Source organism: Hevea brasiliensis, chromosome 9 (assembly GCF_030052815.1).
Source record: "Hevea brasiliensis isolate MT/VB/25A 57/8 chromosome 9, ASM3005281v1, whole genome shotgun sequence".
Classification (NCBI taxonomy): Eukaryota; Viridiplantae; Streptophyta; class Magnoliopsida; order Malpighiales; family Euphorbiaceae; genus Hevea; species Hevea brasiliensis.
In genome coordinates, this window is record NC_079501.1 from 80899744 (window position 1) to 80918591 (window position 18848).

The following is an 18848-nucleotide window of genomic DNA, read 5'->3' on the forward strand; positions in this document are numbered from 1 at the left end:
TTGCTATGCTTGTGAAAAGAAAAGAAGTGGTATGAATGGTGTTATATGTATTCAATGAAAAGCTTTGTGTTTCCTATGTGCAAAAGAAAAATCAAAAGAAAGAATCATAAAAAAAAGAGCAAGAGAAGAAACAAAAGTGATATGACTTTAATAAAAGAAAGGAGCATAAGCTAAATCATTTTGACATCATTCATGTTCAAGGTGTAAAGTAAGCAAAGTAAGCAAAGTTAAAAGGAGCAAAGTATATAAACAAGATGCTAGTGAGCTTGATCATAATTATTGAAAAGCTTAGCATGTATTTCTACATCTTTTATAAGTTATATGTTTAAATACTCTACTAGTTTCTTTGGTTTTAGCCTTCTTACCTTTGTTCCATAGCTTTCACTCTAGCTCCATTACAACCAAATGAAAAGACCTTTTGATTAATGCATGTATGCAATACACTAGTAGTGGGGATAAGATGGACAAGCAAGTGTATGGTAGGATAAGGTTATGTATTGAATTTGAGAGCTTAAACACCTAACGTAAACATATGAGAGAGAGTGCTCATTGTACCTTAGTGAGGATTCTCTTAGTGGGTATGCTTAGCTTTTTTAAGGAGATTGTTATGTTGGGTTGAGGTTGGATTTTGTGAGGAAAGGAGGCCTTAATATGAATGATCTCTTTGATGGTTTAATTGAACTTGCGCATGGCATGCATGATTTTTAATATTCATAGTAAGATGTCTTAGTTGAGTCTAGTTTGTCTAGTTTAGGTTTGTTCAAGGACGAACAAAACTAAGTGTAGGGAAATTGATAAGTAATTAAAAGTATATGTTTTTATCTCTTATATTTAGTCTTTTGTTCACATCTTCATGTTATATAGGTTATTTTATGTTTCTTTTATGTTTTTAGAGTTATTTGTATGCTTAGGATGAATTTGTGCTTAATTGTTATAGTTTATGCCATTTTTGTACTTAGGGGTATTTTGGTACAGAATAATATTTTATGTTTTTGACCTTGATTGATATTCTTTTATGATTCCCAAAGGTTGAGAACAAATTTAGGCTGAAAAAGATTCAATCTTGGTTGAGTTTGGGCTTAATTTGCATGTTTTGGATACTTAGGGGCATTTTGGGTATTTATTATATTTGTATCATAGTGACTACATAGGAAAAAGTGTAAGGCATGTTTATTGGGCTTTTAAATGTGTTTTTATGATGTCCTTAATTAATTTTGGGCTTTTGGTTTTAATTTAGGCATAAGTGTTATAAAGGCCCAAAGTTAGTTAAGTATGTCCTAAGATGGGCTCATATGTAAGGTGTCTTGTTTCAATTCTATTTTGGGCTTTTAGATAACATGTCTTAATTCTAATTTAGTCTTAATTCTAATTTATGCTTAAATGTGCACATGTGTGTGCGTGTGAATGTGTGTGCAACGTGTAGATGGAAAGATTCATAGTCAAGTTTAATTTCCTTAATGCTTAAGAATTTCTAATTCCTATCCTACTTCTATTTATGTTAGACTTCTTTCTTATATAGGATATATTGTGGATAGGATGATGACATCAAGAGACAAATGAGGGAAGGACATGTGGCATTCCAACCAACCAGAATTTACCATGTCATCTAAGCTCAAACCATGTTTACATTAGCATATGAAATTCGGCCAACATTAGAGCTCCCACTTGGGGTTGGATTTTGACTTTCACATCTATATGGCATCACTTCAACCAATCACATGCAAGATAAATATGCATTCACCAATTAGATTTAAGCGTCCTATGCAAGACATGTACAATCCAGCCAAGAAGAGAATTCCAAGTTCTAAGTGATTTTTGATTCTTCTCATGCAATCTACACTATTTAAAGGGACTTTTGGGTAGCATACAGGATGAGGGGGATACTTCAGAAATTTGCATTCTCATCTTATCATACTCTTGGTCAAAAATCATATCAAGAACTACCTAGGAGATTCACTTTAATTCCTAAGCGATTTAAGATCACTTGGAGGCTTTCATTCATCATTCATCCTTACATGTGTTTTGTGTTATCAAATTGAAGAATTGCTTTTACTTGGAGGACAACATCCATTCGGATTTGGTGGAGATTCAAGGAAAAATTGGAGCTTTTCATTCTAGCCTTGGCTGAACCTTACTTGGTGGACTCTCATTGGATTTTTAAGTTTGTTATTAATAAAGGGAGCTTATTTTCCTTGTTTATGAATTCTTTAATTTGTGTTTTGTGTTTGTTTGCTAACATGAGTGAGTAGTTTGTTAATCTAGTAAGAGAATTGCTAAACTATGAACATGAACTTATGAGATTTAGTTTTTTAGTCAATAAAGTTTTATTTTTATCCATATGAATATTCTTTATCTTAAATATTAAAGTATTGATTTTATGCATAGTTGTTTAGCTTGATCACCTAAATGGTTATGTATGGAATTCAATTGCTGTCAGTTGATTTGTGATCCATAATTGTCACATATTAATTTAACATTAAGAGCACAAAAGATAAAGAACAAGATTGAGAATTAATGGCTTCATGATTCTTAGTTTTGATTTGGTTAATCTTTGGAATTTAATGTTGTTTTGAATTGGTTTTATCATGCGCTTGAATTTAAAATCAATTTAAAATAAGATATTGATTGCAAAAGCATTTTCAAATCAATTGATAAAAGAAAAATACAAGGAATTCATCCTTGGTCGAAATTGTTCATGTAATGAAAATTATCAATCAATGGTTAGTTCATGATTCATAATTAATACATTATTTGCGTTAAATTTAGGTTAGATTTAGTTTGGTATCTACTTCGTTTTTTATTTCAAAATTCTCTTATAAATCCCCCTTATTTTACTTGCTTTATTAGCTTAGTTGCATTCTTTAATTTTTAATTGATTTAAATCAACATTCTCTATGGGATCGACACCTTGCTTTCCATCTACTACAAGTTTTGTGTATTTAGATAGTAGGATTATATTTAATTGGTGCACTCGGCACGTATTATTAATTCTACTTAGTTCCATACTTGTTTTAGTTTAGTTTATTTATTTTCTTTTTCTTAGTTTGAATTCCCTTTTTATTTAATTCGATTGAGTCATTTCTTCGCTCACCAAGGCACATCAAATAATAATAATAATAATAATAATATATTTATTAATCTTAAGATGGCAAAATAAAAGAAAATTAAATTATTAATATAAAAAATAATATATATTAAATCTTTATATTTTATTTTTATAATTTTTATATAGATTATACTTTTTGTCTTTTAAATTTTTTAATAAAAATAATAGAAGAGATAGCAACACAATAAAAATATTTATTAAAGATATGAAATAATTAAAATTGATTAAATTATAAATTATTTTCATATTTTAAAATATCAAATTTGTTATGTTCTCTTAATATATTAAAAAATATAATATACGTAAATATTATCTTTATTTAATAATACTAATATTATTCTAAAAAATAATACTAATAATAAAAAAGCATTAAAATAGTGTTGAAAAATAAATATATATATATATATATATATATATATATATATATATATGTGTGTGTGCAGGCTATAAAATTAAATTAATTATATTTAATAAAAAAATTACTAATAATATTACATGACAAGATTTCTTTTCAAAATATCTTATGGTAAAGTTCCTCCTTAGAGTGCTTTGCCTGCTTTATATATAGATAAATACATAAATATATTGAAAATTTGGGTCTTTGTTATTGTTTTTTCAAATCTCAAGGTTTTAAAACGGATTACATGAATTAATTTGGGTTTAAGTGATTATTGATCTCTTTAAGAGGGTGCTTAAAATGGACCGTTTGCTTAAAAAAAATGAGAAAAAGAAAAAGCCCAGACCCCCAAAAATCCCTCGATCTCACTTCGCGAATAGAGCAGTTCAATTTCAAAGTACTGTCACTCACCGGGCGTAGTAGGGATTGGGGGGAAAATTGAAGCCCAGCAATACGACAATGGCGTCCTCGTCGAGCAGCGGTTTAACATTCAAGCTACACCCTCTTGTTATAGTTAACATATCCGACCACTGTACTCGGGTCAAGTCTCAGATGAACCCTCCCGTTACCTCCGCCGCTAATACTACTTCTAACAACACCAACGGCGCGGGGGATGGTGTCGTCACTGCTGTTTCAGCTGCAATACCGCCACCGAGAGTCTACGGATGCGTTATAGGTGTGCAGAGGGGACGCACCGTTGAGATCTTCAACAGTTTTGAGCTTCTCTATGATCCCATCGCCCACTCTCTAGACCGAGCTTTCCTTGAGAAGAAGCAAGAGCTCTGTAATTTTTATCTATAACTTTTTTTTTGGGGGATTCTTAATTTGTTTTATTGTGGTTTAGTAGTTCCTAGGGTTCCAAAATTTAATTGAAAATTGTGTATTGATTACAGATAAGAAGGTTTTCCCCCATTTTTACATACTGGGGTGGTATTCGACTGGTAGTGATGCTGAGGAATCCGATATGCATATACACAAGGGTGTATGTTTCCACTGCTCTTTTTCTCTCAATCATGCCTTTTGTTTTTGAATTGTTTTCGCTGCTTTTACGTTTTCAATTGAAAATTCATGGTAGTGAGGTTAGATAATTTGTAAACATGATGGTCTTAGAGATACCCTCTTGTAGAGAAGAGGCTTGCATTGCTTCGTGATGTAATATTGCGTTGCATATTTGTAGCCAATTGAGAAGAAACAAAATTTAACTTTTTTCTTTTTTGTTTGGAAAGTTTAAAATGTCTTTCCAATTGGGATTAGGAGCACTTGATGTTGTTCAGGACTGGAGCAATCAACGAAATCGTTCTATCTACTATGAAGCTTAATTAGTAATATGTTATAAACATACCATTATGCTTTCTTGGTATGTGCATTATTGTTTTATCCCTTTAGACCAAAAAAAAAAGGGTCTGATGTTTGCTGGATTTTATTATGTTTTGAACAATTTGTTTTCATCTCATAATCTAATAGTAGAGAATCAAAAACCACCCATTGCAACTTAGATTTTAATGAAAATAAGAACTCTCCTTTTGAGAAAACAATACTGAATATTGAGAAGACATTCAAAATATTGTAGATAGTATTAATTTTGGACAGATGATAATTGAATATATTTGAGAAAAGTCTCTGGAGTCTGGACTTGGTATTCAACGGTCAGCAACTCAGATGTTGTAATGAAATAGCAATTCATTAGATTCGGCTCAAATTCCCCCTGAGGGTCGCCAGTCCTGAAATGATCTTTTGATGAGTGTTTGTTTTGTCTCGAACCTCAACAACAGAAACTATCATAATTGTGTATTGGTTTGTGACTTCTGACTGTAACTTTTCTGGTGGCATCATTTTAACTACTGCTCTCTCTCTCTCTCTCTCTCTCTCTCTCTCTCTCTCTCCCTTTTTTCTTGTTCTTCTTCTTTTTTATTTATTTATTTAGTTTTATTTTATGACAACTACAAATGGGTCTTTGGCTTCTGAATGCTTGTCTTAAATTTAAGTATCTCTTAGTGCTGATAGGTGGTGCATTGTACTTGACTTTTACAAAATGAGTTAGCTTATCTTGACTGTGTCCTATCTTACTGTGGGCATTTACTTTGCTATTTAGGAGGATAAATACATAAACATATTTGATTTTGTCTGTGTGTTATAATTTTCTTTCTGTACTTTGTTCTGGTATACTCTTGGCATCTTGATGGATTCATATGCTGTTGGTAATGCTCAACAGATGCATTTTTATTTGTCAATAAATTGTAGCAACTATTTTTTTCTGTAACAGTTGATGGATATTAATGAAAGCCCTGTTTATGTTCTACTCAATCCTTCAATCAATCCAGCTCAGAAGGATCCGCCTGTGAATATATATGAAAGTGGTGTGTGATTTTCATTGCTGTTGCTTCTTTTAATGTATCTAGTTTTTATGAGCACATGCTCTTGAAATCCATTATTAACTCATTGAGTATTTTTAATTAAAAATATAAATATTTAATTTTATAATATAAAATATATTAGACATCACTAATATTGGTATATTAAATTCTAATTAATTGGTATTTAGATTGAGCAAGTAAAAGAATAAATTAAAATTAGAAATGTTTATTTTTTTTTCTTTTATTTTTTTTTCACATACATTACACAAGATTTTATATAATTTATTGAAACATATATATATATGAAGTTATTTTGTCCAATAATAAGTTAAAATTTAATTATTTTTGAAATATTTAAACAATAATTTGTTAATATTTTTTTCCAAAGAATATTTTGCACCAATGTAACTATTCTTAAGCATCATGTAAGCTATTGAATCACAGTTGCTCGTGTTCAAATTAAATAATCGAAAATCTTGTTTCAGTTAGTAACATGTCTTTTATTTCTATGCACTTTGTTTGGATGAATGGATGGATAGGAAAGGAAAGGGAAAAGGAAAAGGCACAGGGATAATAGATATTCATTGTTTTGGGATTTTAATGAGGTTAGAAAAGAATGGATAGGAAGGTATTAGTTATCCCTTGAAATACCACTTTGCTTTCCTCTCAAAATTAAGGGAATAAGAATTATCCATTTTTTGAATAAGACTTTTACCTTTAATATTCAAAATCCTTTCTTATCCTTTGAAACATCCGAACATGGATAATTGTTTAATCCCTCATTTTTTTTCTTGTCCTATTCCATGTGTAGACTATCATTTCTTTTCCAATTCAACTAAAATTTTCAAACATTGTGATGGACTATTATTCAATCTGAAAGTTAAAGTGTATAAATGGGGACCTAAGAATAGGTTTAAAATTGTTACATGGGTGCTCACATGAAAGCCCATATGGTTAGAACGTGTGGATGAATGTAATTACAAGCTTACGGTACCAAAAGTTTGAACATGGACAAGTAGGTCACAGAGAGTCTAATACCATATTAAAAAAACAACTCAACCTTAATGTTTTGTTAGGAACTGGTGAGGGCCTAAGAATAGTTTTAATTCTCTAGCAACGTCTTTTGAAGAAAGTATATATACCCATTTATATTTAGCTGGTAATGGTATAGTTAGGCATTGTGCTTAAATAATTCATTATGAACAAACTAGGACATTTTCAAAACTATAGGTGTAAAAATCATGTATTACTGGGAGGCATTGTTCATATATAATACAATATATGCCTAATTACTGAAAAAAAAAAAAAAAACCCTTTATGCAGTTTTTAAAATTTTACCAAACATTTTAATGTTGGCAATTTTAGCTTGATATGTAAGCTTAGCTCCACTGGTCAAAATGCAACCAGCCAATTCATTCTTTCTGTACTTGCAAACTTCAATAGGAATTGCGGAGGTTTAAGTATATCAATGAAGAATTTGAAGATTAAATTGAGGAAAGATGGAGTTCATGCTGGTGGTGAAAAGAGAAACCCTATAACAGGTAAAGCAAAACCTAATAAGTAAGGAAACGTGTGTATGTGTTTTTACTAATAGGTTAGTGTTGGGGAGAGAGAGTTGGGAATTTCAAAAGTAATATAATATTATTTCTTTATTTCAATTTTGACCAGTTGGGCACTACTGCAACGAAGTTTTCAAATCAGTCTAATATTTTCAAAATTAAAAGGTTTGGTCAAAATTGAAAAAAAACGCAGAAAGGTTTGGTTTTTGTGGTTGTTAGGCCTACAATAGATAAATGCAATGTATGATTATAATATATAATATTTTATTCCCACTTCAATGGGGCTGGAGGTCGTTGATCATAATATATTATGGGAAGCATTATTAGTAGATCTTTAATTCTATTATTAGTTCTTGTGGTCTTTTTATCTGTGAATTCTACTGTGGTGATAACGTTTCTATAATTTGGGTGTTGGTTGTTACAACTAGAGCTGCACGTCATAGATGGCATTCCACAGCTTATCTTCGTCAGTTCGAGTTACACAATTGAGGTTTGTCATCTTCATTCTTTTTTACCTTATTATACTTTCTGTTAGCAACTAGGTTTATTTCCCCTGAATGTAAAGACAGTGGAAGCTGAAAGAATATCAGTTGATCACGTGGCACATCTGAAGCCATCTGATGGAGGCTCCGCAGCAACTCAATGCAAGTCCCTCTCTCCTCTTTATCTTTATCTACCCATCTTTCTATTGTTATTAAACCTGGACTGGTGAACCAGACCTCAAACTGGTCTGGAGCGAACAAAGAAGAAGATACCCAATGTGACTAGCTTGAACCTGTGAATTGGTGTAACCCGTTTGAAATGGCTGGTCCAACAAATAAATAGGGGCACAATATTTTTTGGAGTGTGTGAATGGGGATTTGAACCCAAGATCTTATGAGAGGTCTTTAAAGTCATAACCAATTAAGCTAACTTGGTAATTGTATATGTTTTGTTCAAAAAAAAAAAAATCCCTTGTTCCATAATACTATTTTATTACATAATTTACTTACAAAATTATTGTCAATTAAATAATCATATATAAAATGTACTAAAATTATTTTTTATTTTTTATTTTTTATAATAAATTAGCTATCTTTTGTAATTTCATAAATATTAAAAAGGTAGTTACACATTTATTGAAATTTTTTATGGATTACTCATAAATATAGGAAAAAATATTTAATAGTAAATTAGTAATATCTGAAATTGAATACTTTTATATAATATTTTAAAACTCCATTAAAATATATCTAATTATAACCTAATCAATGTTGAAAGTTTGATTTTAAATAATTAAAACTAAATTAATTAGATTTATTTATATTAATAGGTGTTATATTTAATTAATTTTTTTTAATGACTTATTGGTTTACATTGATCCACTGGTTGGACTAGTGACCAATGGATGTGGTCCCTCCGAAGGGTCAATCTCCAAACTGGGTTTAATAACATTGCACCTATGTGTCTGTTTATTTTATAAACCTCACTATGCTTCCCCCCTTTTTTTTTTAATGTTTTGAAAGGAAGAAAGTAAGAATTAGTACAGTTTAAATAGTATTCATCTATGATACATACTAATGTAGCTAGGCTTTTATCTGCAGTGGCTGCTCACCTCACCGGTATGCATAGTGCCATCAAAATGCTGAATAACAGAGTTAGGGTGCTTCATCATTACCTTGTCGCAATGCAGAAAGGTATATGCATTTCTTTCTGTTGGAAAGTGCAATTGATTCAATGTACAGATTGATTAAGGGGATTTCTATGTGAAGTTGATAAAGTAAAATAGGAACATGAATAAAATACTGAAATGCAATATATTATACTAATATACTCAGCCAACAATTTTATGGAACAGTAACAACATCCTTTTGCCACTTTTAAGCTGATTTATGTACGCATGGCACCGGCCATGTTGCCTCTGTTTCTTGGAAAACACTATTGTATACAAATGTGTACGTGAATTAATGTACAACCTGATAATTTTTTTTGTCTACATCGTAATAATAAATTAGGATAACATTTATGAATAAATAAATAAATTTATTATTAAAAATTAATAACAAGTAATGTGGTCCCAGTTAAGAAAATTATTAATAAATTATTAATAAAAATAAATTTTTTTATGCTGAATAGCATTAACTTTCATAAATATTATTAATTTATCATTAATTTTCTTAACCTGGATATTATTTATTTATTTATTTATTCATAAATTCTGTACTGTTTTTTTTCTAATTTATAAATTGACTTTTTAAGCCTAATGATGGTAACTATGAAAAATAAAAATGAAATGACATTGTAATAGCTTTTCAATAATCGAATATATATTTGTAATTATACAAAATTGAGAATTTAAATTTTAACAATTTTAAACTTTAAAAAGAATTTTAAAATAAAATAGAAAAATGATATGGATAGAAGTAATATCTCAGTTTATACATGTTAGTAATTTCATATGTGATTATGTAATTTACATTAAATTTTAATGCCATTACTTGATTTTTATTATGGCATAAAATTATCTAATTTTTATTTGATGAAATCAATATTATCAAATTTTGATAGATATTTTTTAAGTGTAAAAAGGGATTTAAAAAATATTTAGCTAGCATGTCAAAAATTCAATTAAATTATTATTATACTAATATACTAAATGAGAAGCACTTTCACTGTTCCTAAGAACAGCGAAAGTACCACTTTGATCCTGTCCTTAATTATATTTTTACATCTATTGACTACTTCATTCTCATTCTTCACTGCCTTTTAGAATTTTTTAATATGAAATATTTTTTTATGTAACTAATATAATTAAATAAATTTTCTAATTATGTCATTAACGAGTGAATTCCTTCAATTAGTAAATTGGTTTTTGGGTCAAATATCTTTGAGATTTCTATTATGAATGAAATTGAAATATTTTCTTAAATATCTTATTTTTTTTCTTTTTGATTTAAAGAAAATGTCTCAAATATTTGAATTAAATTAGTTGAAAAAAAATTATTAGAAAAAGAAAAACATACTGGAGCACAACAGTAGTATGTTAATGAAAAAATGTCAAATCATAAACATTCAAAATTGACTTATTATAAGGGGTCTTTAATATACGTGCTTGTTAGATACTGAAAATTAGGAAATACAAGAGCAGACTTTCTCACAGCCCTTTCACTTCTCAAATCACTGTTTAATTGAACTAAGAATATACAAACATGCAGATAAATTCTAAATATCCAGAGAGTCAAGCTCCCTAGCCCAAGCAATACTGCTGAAGAAAATTTATAAAACTTATCATTTCCATCCCTTTCTCCCTCTATTTATAGATTCTTCAGCTCCTTTTATCTGTTAGAAGAATCTACGTGACTCTGTTTCTGCATTCTGCTCGAACAGAATTGGCTCTTCTAACCATATTCCAGCGCAGCATTTCCAGAAGCTGTTACCGCTCCCTTCTTCTTCAAAAATATACTCTCAGTTCTCTTGGGCCCAACTTCTTGCCCTGATTCATAACAGAAGAAAACTACTTAAATTGAATGATATGAAAAGCTACGATGTTTTATCATATCCAATCTGAATTTGGAGAATCCTAAAAGTTCAAAGTTAAAATTCTCTTCTTTAAAGGGTGCATGGATATTTTCTGGATAGTAGTCTGAAACTCAAAAGAAGAATTTAGTCATCTGGAGTTGTCCCCTATAAATATTTTAGATCCTTATATTTTTAGATTACTACTTCTCATATTTGATGAAACTAGATCTGTTATTTGCCCCAATCTAATGGTAATGGACTTTCAACTGCCATTGGCCAAATTGCACTGAACCCTGTTGAAGGAGTATCCCAGTTATGCTTCTCAGAAAAATGGGAGGGGTTGAATGAAGGGCCATTATAATTAAAAGAAAAGGGGTAAAGTAAAAGTAGTAATAGTAATAGTAACAGCAATAATAATAATAATAATAATAATAATAATAATAATAATAATTTATTATTATTATTATTATTATTATTATTATTATTATTATTATTTTGGAAGCAGATGCATTTCTGTTGAAAATTAGGTAGTGATATGTATAGAGTTAATATTAATTGCGTTTGTGTTATTTAGGTGAATTTGCTTGTGAGAACTCATTATTAAGACAAGTATCAAGCCTTCTGAGAAGATTGCCAGCCATTGAATCAGAAAAATTTCAAGATGATTTCTTGATGGTGAGTTGTGCTATTTATTACTTATTTGGTCAATGTGTTAAAAATTTTATTCATAATCATAGTGGGTATTTGCATCATTTTTCTATCCATAATTTAACTTCTAATCTGCAGAACCCCTTTCTTAAAGAAGTGATACCACTTGGCAAATATGTGTCTTGTTGTGATGGTGGAAAAATCTTGCGAGAGACTGAATTTAAAAGAATAGTCAGTCTATATAAGTGAAAGAAATGAGAATTTTGTCCATGTAGAAGGAATTAGTTTGTTGATTACAGGAAGAGAGAGATGATAAATAAGAGTAGAATGTATGATATGCTGAAAACCAAGCCCATTCCTAAACTTTCTATTTCTCCCTCACTGTATCAACTGTCAGCCAACCTTGTACTAGAGTACTCTCAACTTCATGGCCAAACCAGCTTCTTTTGGTCTTTTAACTTCATGTTGACAGTTAAACCAGGAAGCAGTGTCGATTGGTTTCAGACTTTCAACATTATGCATGCATGAGGATGAGTAGTAGTGATCAATTGTAGTGTTGAAGCTTGATGATGAAAAGATGGATAATGAATTAAAGATGTCTTTGCTTGGCGTCAAACTGATTGCAGTTTCTGAATAAAATGCTTTTGATGATAAATTGTTATTGTTCACAAGATAACCAATGTCTGGCATTGTTTGGTTTATCTAGGGTAAACATTTTAATGTTTCTGCCTTTGGTATATTTAGTTTGGAGATGCTAATGATATAATATTTCATCTTTGTATTATTGTTGGGCATCATACTTGTATTTTTTTCACTTTTGTGCAGGAATACAATGATACATTATTGATCACTTACCTGGCCATGTTTACTAATTGCTCAAGGTATCTTACATGCTCTTTTTTTTTTTTTTTTTTTTTTTTTGAGTAAAATAGATATGGTATGATTGCTTATTGAAATGAATAACTGAACCAATTTGTGTGATTAAGGAAAAAGAAAAATATAGCCCAAGGAAGTGACAAAAGGTTGATTAATTGCTATACACCATACAGTGAAGCACTTCAGACCTTTAACTTTCTAATGCGATAGTACACCTTTAACATTATAACGATGCTGAAGAAAGAAATCACAATTCACAAGTACCATGATTTCTATTTTGATGAAAATATTGTAATATGATTGTCCTCCAGTAAGATGTGACACTGTTTGTGGTTAAATGTGAATGGGCCAGTCTACTTGATCACTGGCACAATAACATTGCTTTATGGTAAGAGTGGTATATGGGTTACATCTGCATGCATACTGGGGCATGTCTTTGGAATAATGACAGACACAGGTACGTCCCATCACATGTCAATATATAGATGTGAATGATTGCAGATTCTAAAGGAACATTGCAATTTCATGGACATAATAAAATATCCTCACTTGATGTGGTCTTGGTCTTTTATCCATGATATAAGCTTAACTGTGGCTCCTTTTCCTTCCAGCACAATGAATGAGCTAGTTGACAAATTCAACACTGCCTATGACAGGCATAGTCGAAGGGGGGGACGGACTGCTTTCATGTGAAAGTTAAATGCGGATTTCATAACCTTTGAAGGATGAGTGATTCGTCCCCCCATTACTTCTTTTTTGGCTTGTACAATTGGCTTCCTTTGGGACCCGTACTCAAGACCTTACAGCTTTCATTGTATTTGCCTTTCTTTTTTAATGTTGCATAGCACATAGAATATTCTGGGAATTTAAATGTTAATAAAAATAATAACTAACAACATTTATAGATCACCTTGACGCATTCAAATTAATATATTTCTGCATTATTCACTAACATGTTGGAAAAGTGCTGGTAGAGAATAAATAAAAATGGAATGTACTCATTTTCATACTCGCTGTGAATTTGTTCTCACACGCGCACGCTATTTTATTCATCAAATAAACTCCTTTTATATTAGTGCATAAACAATCCATTCCACAATAAAAGGAATCACAATTTCATAATTAATCAAAGCTTCTAATAACAATAATAAAATTACATACTATCTCATGATATTAACTCTAAATGGACGATGAAAGAGCAAATCCATTTTGAGATTAAATCCAGTACGCCTTACTATAAAGGCTCTCCTAGTAGCCGTTTGTAGCCGTTTGTATGTATACATTTGAATCTACACACCAACAAAGACCTCATTCCAAAGGCCACCCGGAGTCCATAATGATCTTCCTCCAAGCATACGAAATAATCATCCACCTGCAACATCTAAAAATTCACCATTAGACTAGTGTTTCGACTTTAAAATTCTGGCAAAAAAGTAATCAGATTTATGTTGAAGATGCCTAGCCTTGTTTGGCTAAGAAAGCTTAAAATCTAGAAATCCTTAAAACACCATAACTTTTTGCTAGACATAGCTGGTCTTCTAACCTAATGAACCCATTAGCAAAATTTGAAGTTTCTTACCAAGAATGATTTTCCAGCATAAAAAAAGATCGGGAGCAAAAATCAACTTGTATCATAATTAGGAATTGCTTACAAAATTGCCTTAACAAGAGTCTCCTTACAGAAATTTCTCCTTCCAAAATGGGGTGAGCATTGATTCGGTTTGATTCAATCTGAAAAGCTAAAAAATTGAATAAATCAAATTTTTTTTAGATTAAATTCAACTGAATAAACTAAAATTTTTAACAAATCAAATAGAACCAAATTGCTTTGGTTTGATTTATTGATTTGGGTTTTATATTGGGCTTTTTTTTAACTTATTTTAGACTAATTTCAATTATATTTCTTATTTTTAATTTTAATCTAAGACTTAATAATAATAATAATAATAATTAAGAAAATAAACTATTTGATTTAGTTTACTTTTATTGACTTTTTAGAAAATTGTATTGAATACATCCAATTTTTTTAAAAATAAAAAACTGAATTGAACTGAATTACTAAATAAAATCGGATCAAATTTTTTAATTAAACTAATTTAGTCTATTTTTTTTATTTAAACCGAATTTTTCTCTCCTCTACATAAAAATACATGCTTAAAAACTCTCTCACAATCTATTAATCCAATTATTAAAAAAAAAAATACACACACTATACTATTCATAACAAATCTATTAATTTGTTCTTTTATTCTCCTCCAAATATAATTAATATATTGACTACTTACAACATCACAATATACAACAATTGATTTCTTCATAACCTTCTCAATAATAAATAGGAGTACATTCTTCTTAAACTTTATGTCATGTCCATTTATGAGTTAAAATCAAATAATCTCATTACAATGCTCATAGTGTTTAACTTACATAGACTTAAAACGGAAGAACTAAATAACCACTTGACTGAGCAATAAGAAAGTGAATGATTAAAGTATTCATTGCCAAGGTAAGCTTGTGCAAAGGAAAAAGGCTAATACATAATTTACCTCTGAATTTTATCAAAAAAGCCATGTGGCACCCTGATCTTTCAAACTATCACATCTCACACCTCATCTTTAAAAAACTGGAATAGGAGAACCTTACAACTAAATAACTTGGGATGTGTTGTACAAGCACTCTAACATGTCAAAAATAGTGTTGACATGGATCAATTGTCTAATACTTATCTTACATGTGTATTGTGCATAATATTTTTTTATTTTTATTTTCTCATGCTCTCTCTCCTCCTTCTAGGCGTAAATTATGTAGTTTTTTTTTTTTTATTCATTCCATCCCACATTTTTTTTATCTTCTCATTCTTCATCTAATTTTCAAGATAGACAAATAGAAGATTTCAGTCCCATTTCTTCCCCTTTTTCTACACAAGGAAACACAAAGTCTCCTACTTTCTATGTTGCCAAATGCAATTCCCAACTCTAGCTAGTGCATGATTTTGAAAAGTCATAGAACCATATTATTGTACCTCAGCATTGCATCTTTCCATAAATAACCTCAATTACCAATTTTTTTTTTTTGTGCTTTTTCATAGTATCAAGCGATCTCTCATTCTCTCTACTTCTCAAATTTCTACATAGTAGGTAGTTAATCTTTCCTCTTTTTTTTTTTCCCCTTTACTTCTCTAGTTATTTATATGTTTTCTTCATTTTCCCTCCACTCCTCATTTATTTATTTTTTATTTTGGGAATTTTTTACTTTGATCAAAATGAAATATGAGGTTCTTTGTATTTTTGATGGTTTAACATTAAACAAAATTTTAGTTATGGTTAGAATTGTTCAACTTTTGTGGGGTTTTTACCAGAAGGGTGGATTAAAAAAAAAAAAAAAAATCTAATTACAAGATGGGTGTGGGTTATAGAGTTATTACCAAAGGGGTTGAAATGCGGCTAAGGTGAAAAGAGGCACAGGGCAAGCAGAGAGTGGTAGAGGCTGGCAGAGGCATGGGGCGCTCTTTTGGTTGGCATGCAGACTGGGATGTGTTTCAAAGTAGCATTCTTGCACCGTGGGGCGCTAATTAAAATGGCGTGCACCATGAGACGCGTTCCATAGTTGCATCCTGTTGAAATTGTTGTACCATGGGGTGTTAATCAAAATAGCATACTTGCTGGGATGCTATTCATAATAGCACCTTGCATGAGATTCTTAGCCATCACTCATGCCAGATTGAGCCATCAATCAGTGGCAGTGGCAGAGAATCTAAAGTAGGATCATGGGCGCCATTCATATTAGTGTCCCAAGTTCTTCTACTATTTATTCAAAATTTATGCAGACCAAACTATATTATCTCTCAACTCTTGCACAACCCTCATTCAGTCAAAAGAAATGCTCTCATCATCTCTCATCTTTCAGTCTTTCTTAGTGTTTGAAACCAACGGAAGAAGGTAGTGTCTTTAAGTTAAGAGAAAGAAGTTTGAAGTTTGTGGTGCATTTACTCTGAAGAAGTGTCTCAAGCTTTTTAATAGGCATGTGAATTAAGTATAGTGTTTATAATGTATTGACAATTTAGAAACATTATGTATGTCTAATTTGATCTTTATAATGTCTATAAAATGTAATATTGCGTTATTTTATATTTTATGCATGCATGTTATAAGAAGTAACTGTTTATTTTGTGAATTAAAAATGCAAAAATTAAAATGAAAAATACATGTTTGAAAATAGTTTTTGAGAAATATATTATTTATGAACAAAAATAATTGATTAAAAGAATGAATATTGTAATGAAAATTTTAAAATTTTTATAGTTCAGGAAGATGAATGAAAAACACAAATTAATACTTATAATAATAAATGTTGAGAATAACCGAAAATAATGACAAAACAAATTTTGATTATATATTTGTTATAACAAATAATTTTAAAAAAAATCTTAATAGACTAGTCTATTAAGTAACAGTTTATCTTAGAGTTGAAACTTTGGAAAAAAGTATTAATGAAGAAAATTTAAAAACTTATATAAATATATATATTGTAAATTAAAATTAAAATATAAATATTTTAGTAACATGAAGGTAAATATATATATATATATATATTAAGAATAAACAAAAAATAATAGGTAATAGTTTGCAGGGATAAATACATGTATTTATAGGATTTAGGGATAAAAAAATATTTTATAATAACTGAAAAATAAAAATATTTTAAGATTAATTGAAAAAAAATGGGTTTAAGGATAAAAATATTTTATAATAAATAATAAAGATAAATAAATAATAAGTTTCATTAATTAGTTAGAACATAGTTTATTATTAGGATTAAATTAGTAATGAATTAATCTAAAATTTAGTAATTATTTATTATTGAAATTTTAATTTGAAAATATAAATAGTTTAGTAATATTAATGAAAATAATAATTATATTTATAGTTGCAACACACATGCTGTAATTAGAAAGCATCGCATAAATTTTTAAAAAATATTTTATAATAAATCATTTAGAAATATTTTATTATATTCTATTAGCTAGATAATATTATATAATTGGATTTGAAAGTTAGAATTTTTTTTAATTTAATTTAAAATAATTAGTCAACATTGGAATAAATCATTTCAAAAAATACATAAATTGGTTTAAAAATAACAAAAAAAATCTTAATATGTCAGAAATAAAATTACAATAAATTTTAAGTTAATTATATACAAATGAATAAAATTTTAGGACAATATCATTTAGGAATATAATTTATTTGAGCCATGCTGTTGTGAAATCGAATTTTAGAAATTTTAGTTTCTTTTGTATTTAGAAAAATGTCAAGTCCATCTTTTGCTATTGCGTATTGGGATGGAGAAATTGTTATGCATGATGAAGGATATGATTATTATGGGGGTTTATCAACGGTAATTATTTTTGGTAGACAAATGGATTATAGTACTTTAGGTATGTAACTAGCTTGTGGCATTGGACTTACTATTGGATTTGAATTAATATTGAATATCTTATTCAGACAACCAATATTAAGGGATGGTTCAATGAAATGGGATTGGATGGGGTTGAGAAACGATGACGATGTGAATATAATGTTTAATTTGATTGATGAAATTGGAGAGTTATCATCGATTGAGTTATATATTGATATTTACTAACTAGTTACATTAGAAAATTTTGCTGATGAAATGGGGCCATCAATATTGATTCTTTGGATGCAGATGGCGGTGTGTTTGCTGGTGTTGAGACCAGTTTATGTTACCAATTGTCTCAATTTAATAACAATATGGTTGATGACATTGTTATAGTGATCACTAGTGAAAATGACTATGCTTGTGCAAGTCATTTAGTTGATGATTTCGAATCTGATGACAATGATTATTGTCCCAATGATGATGGGGATGAAGACGAAACAGATGAATTATGGGTTGACAGTGATGATACTAACATTGATGATGTTGAAGATGATCATAATGAACTTGGTGGAGATTTGAATATGTACTATAACACACATGTCACGAATCCAATTATGTCGCTTATCCCTCCTACACCTTACTTTGAAATTGATTTTTCACTGCTAACTGTAGGCTCTTGGTCAAAACCTCCATCTATTTCATTGTGGGATCCATCGAAGTAGTTTGAAGTTGGAATGATATTCCCTTTTAGAGAGGTAATACAAAGAGCTGCAAAACAATATTACTTATAGAGACACCATCAGTTTTGTAAGGATGAGACAAAAAGTGAAACATATGTTATTAAATACAGTCATACTAAGAGCATTTGTAAGTAGAGATTACACGTGTCAAGGCTGGAAGGCTGTGATAGATGAAAAATTACATAGTATAACGAACGACAATTTGATTCCAACTTTATATGTGATTTCATCATTCTAATCAAGCGGGAATAACCAAGTGTGAAGATAGGA

The 18848-nt window shown here is 29.7% G+C and overlaps 1 protein-coding gene across 1 annotated transcript; it reads left to right on the forward strand.

The window, feature by feature from the left end:
- Positions 1 to 3689: 3689 nt before the first annotated feature.
- Positions 3690 to 13347, forward strand: LOC110670420 (COP9 signalosome complex subunit 6a). The gene is made up of 9 exons (XM_021832465.2): positions 3690 to 4287; positions 4397 to 4485; positions 5767 to 5860; positions 7845 to 7906; positions 7982 to 8060; positions 9000 to 9092; positions 11489 to 11589; positions 12388 to 12443; positions 13050 to 13347. Exons 1-9 carry the CDS (start codon positions 3963 to 3965, stop codon positions 13129 to 13131), a joined length of 981 nt encoding a protein of 326 aa, XP_021688157.1. The 5' UTR covers positions 3690 to 3962; the 3' UTR covers positions 13132 to 13347.
- The last annotated feature ends 5501 nt before the right edge of the window (positions 13348 to 18848 follow it).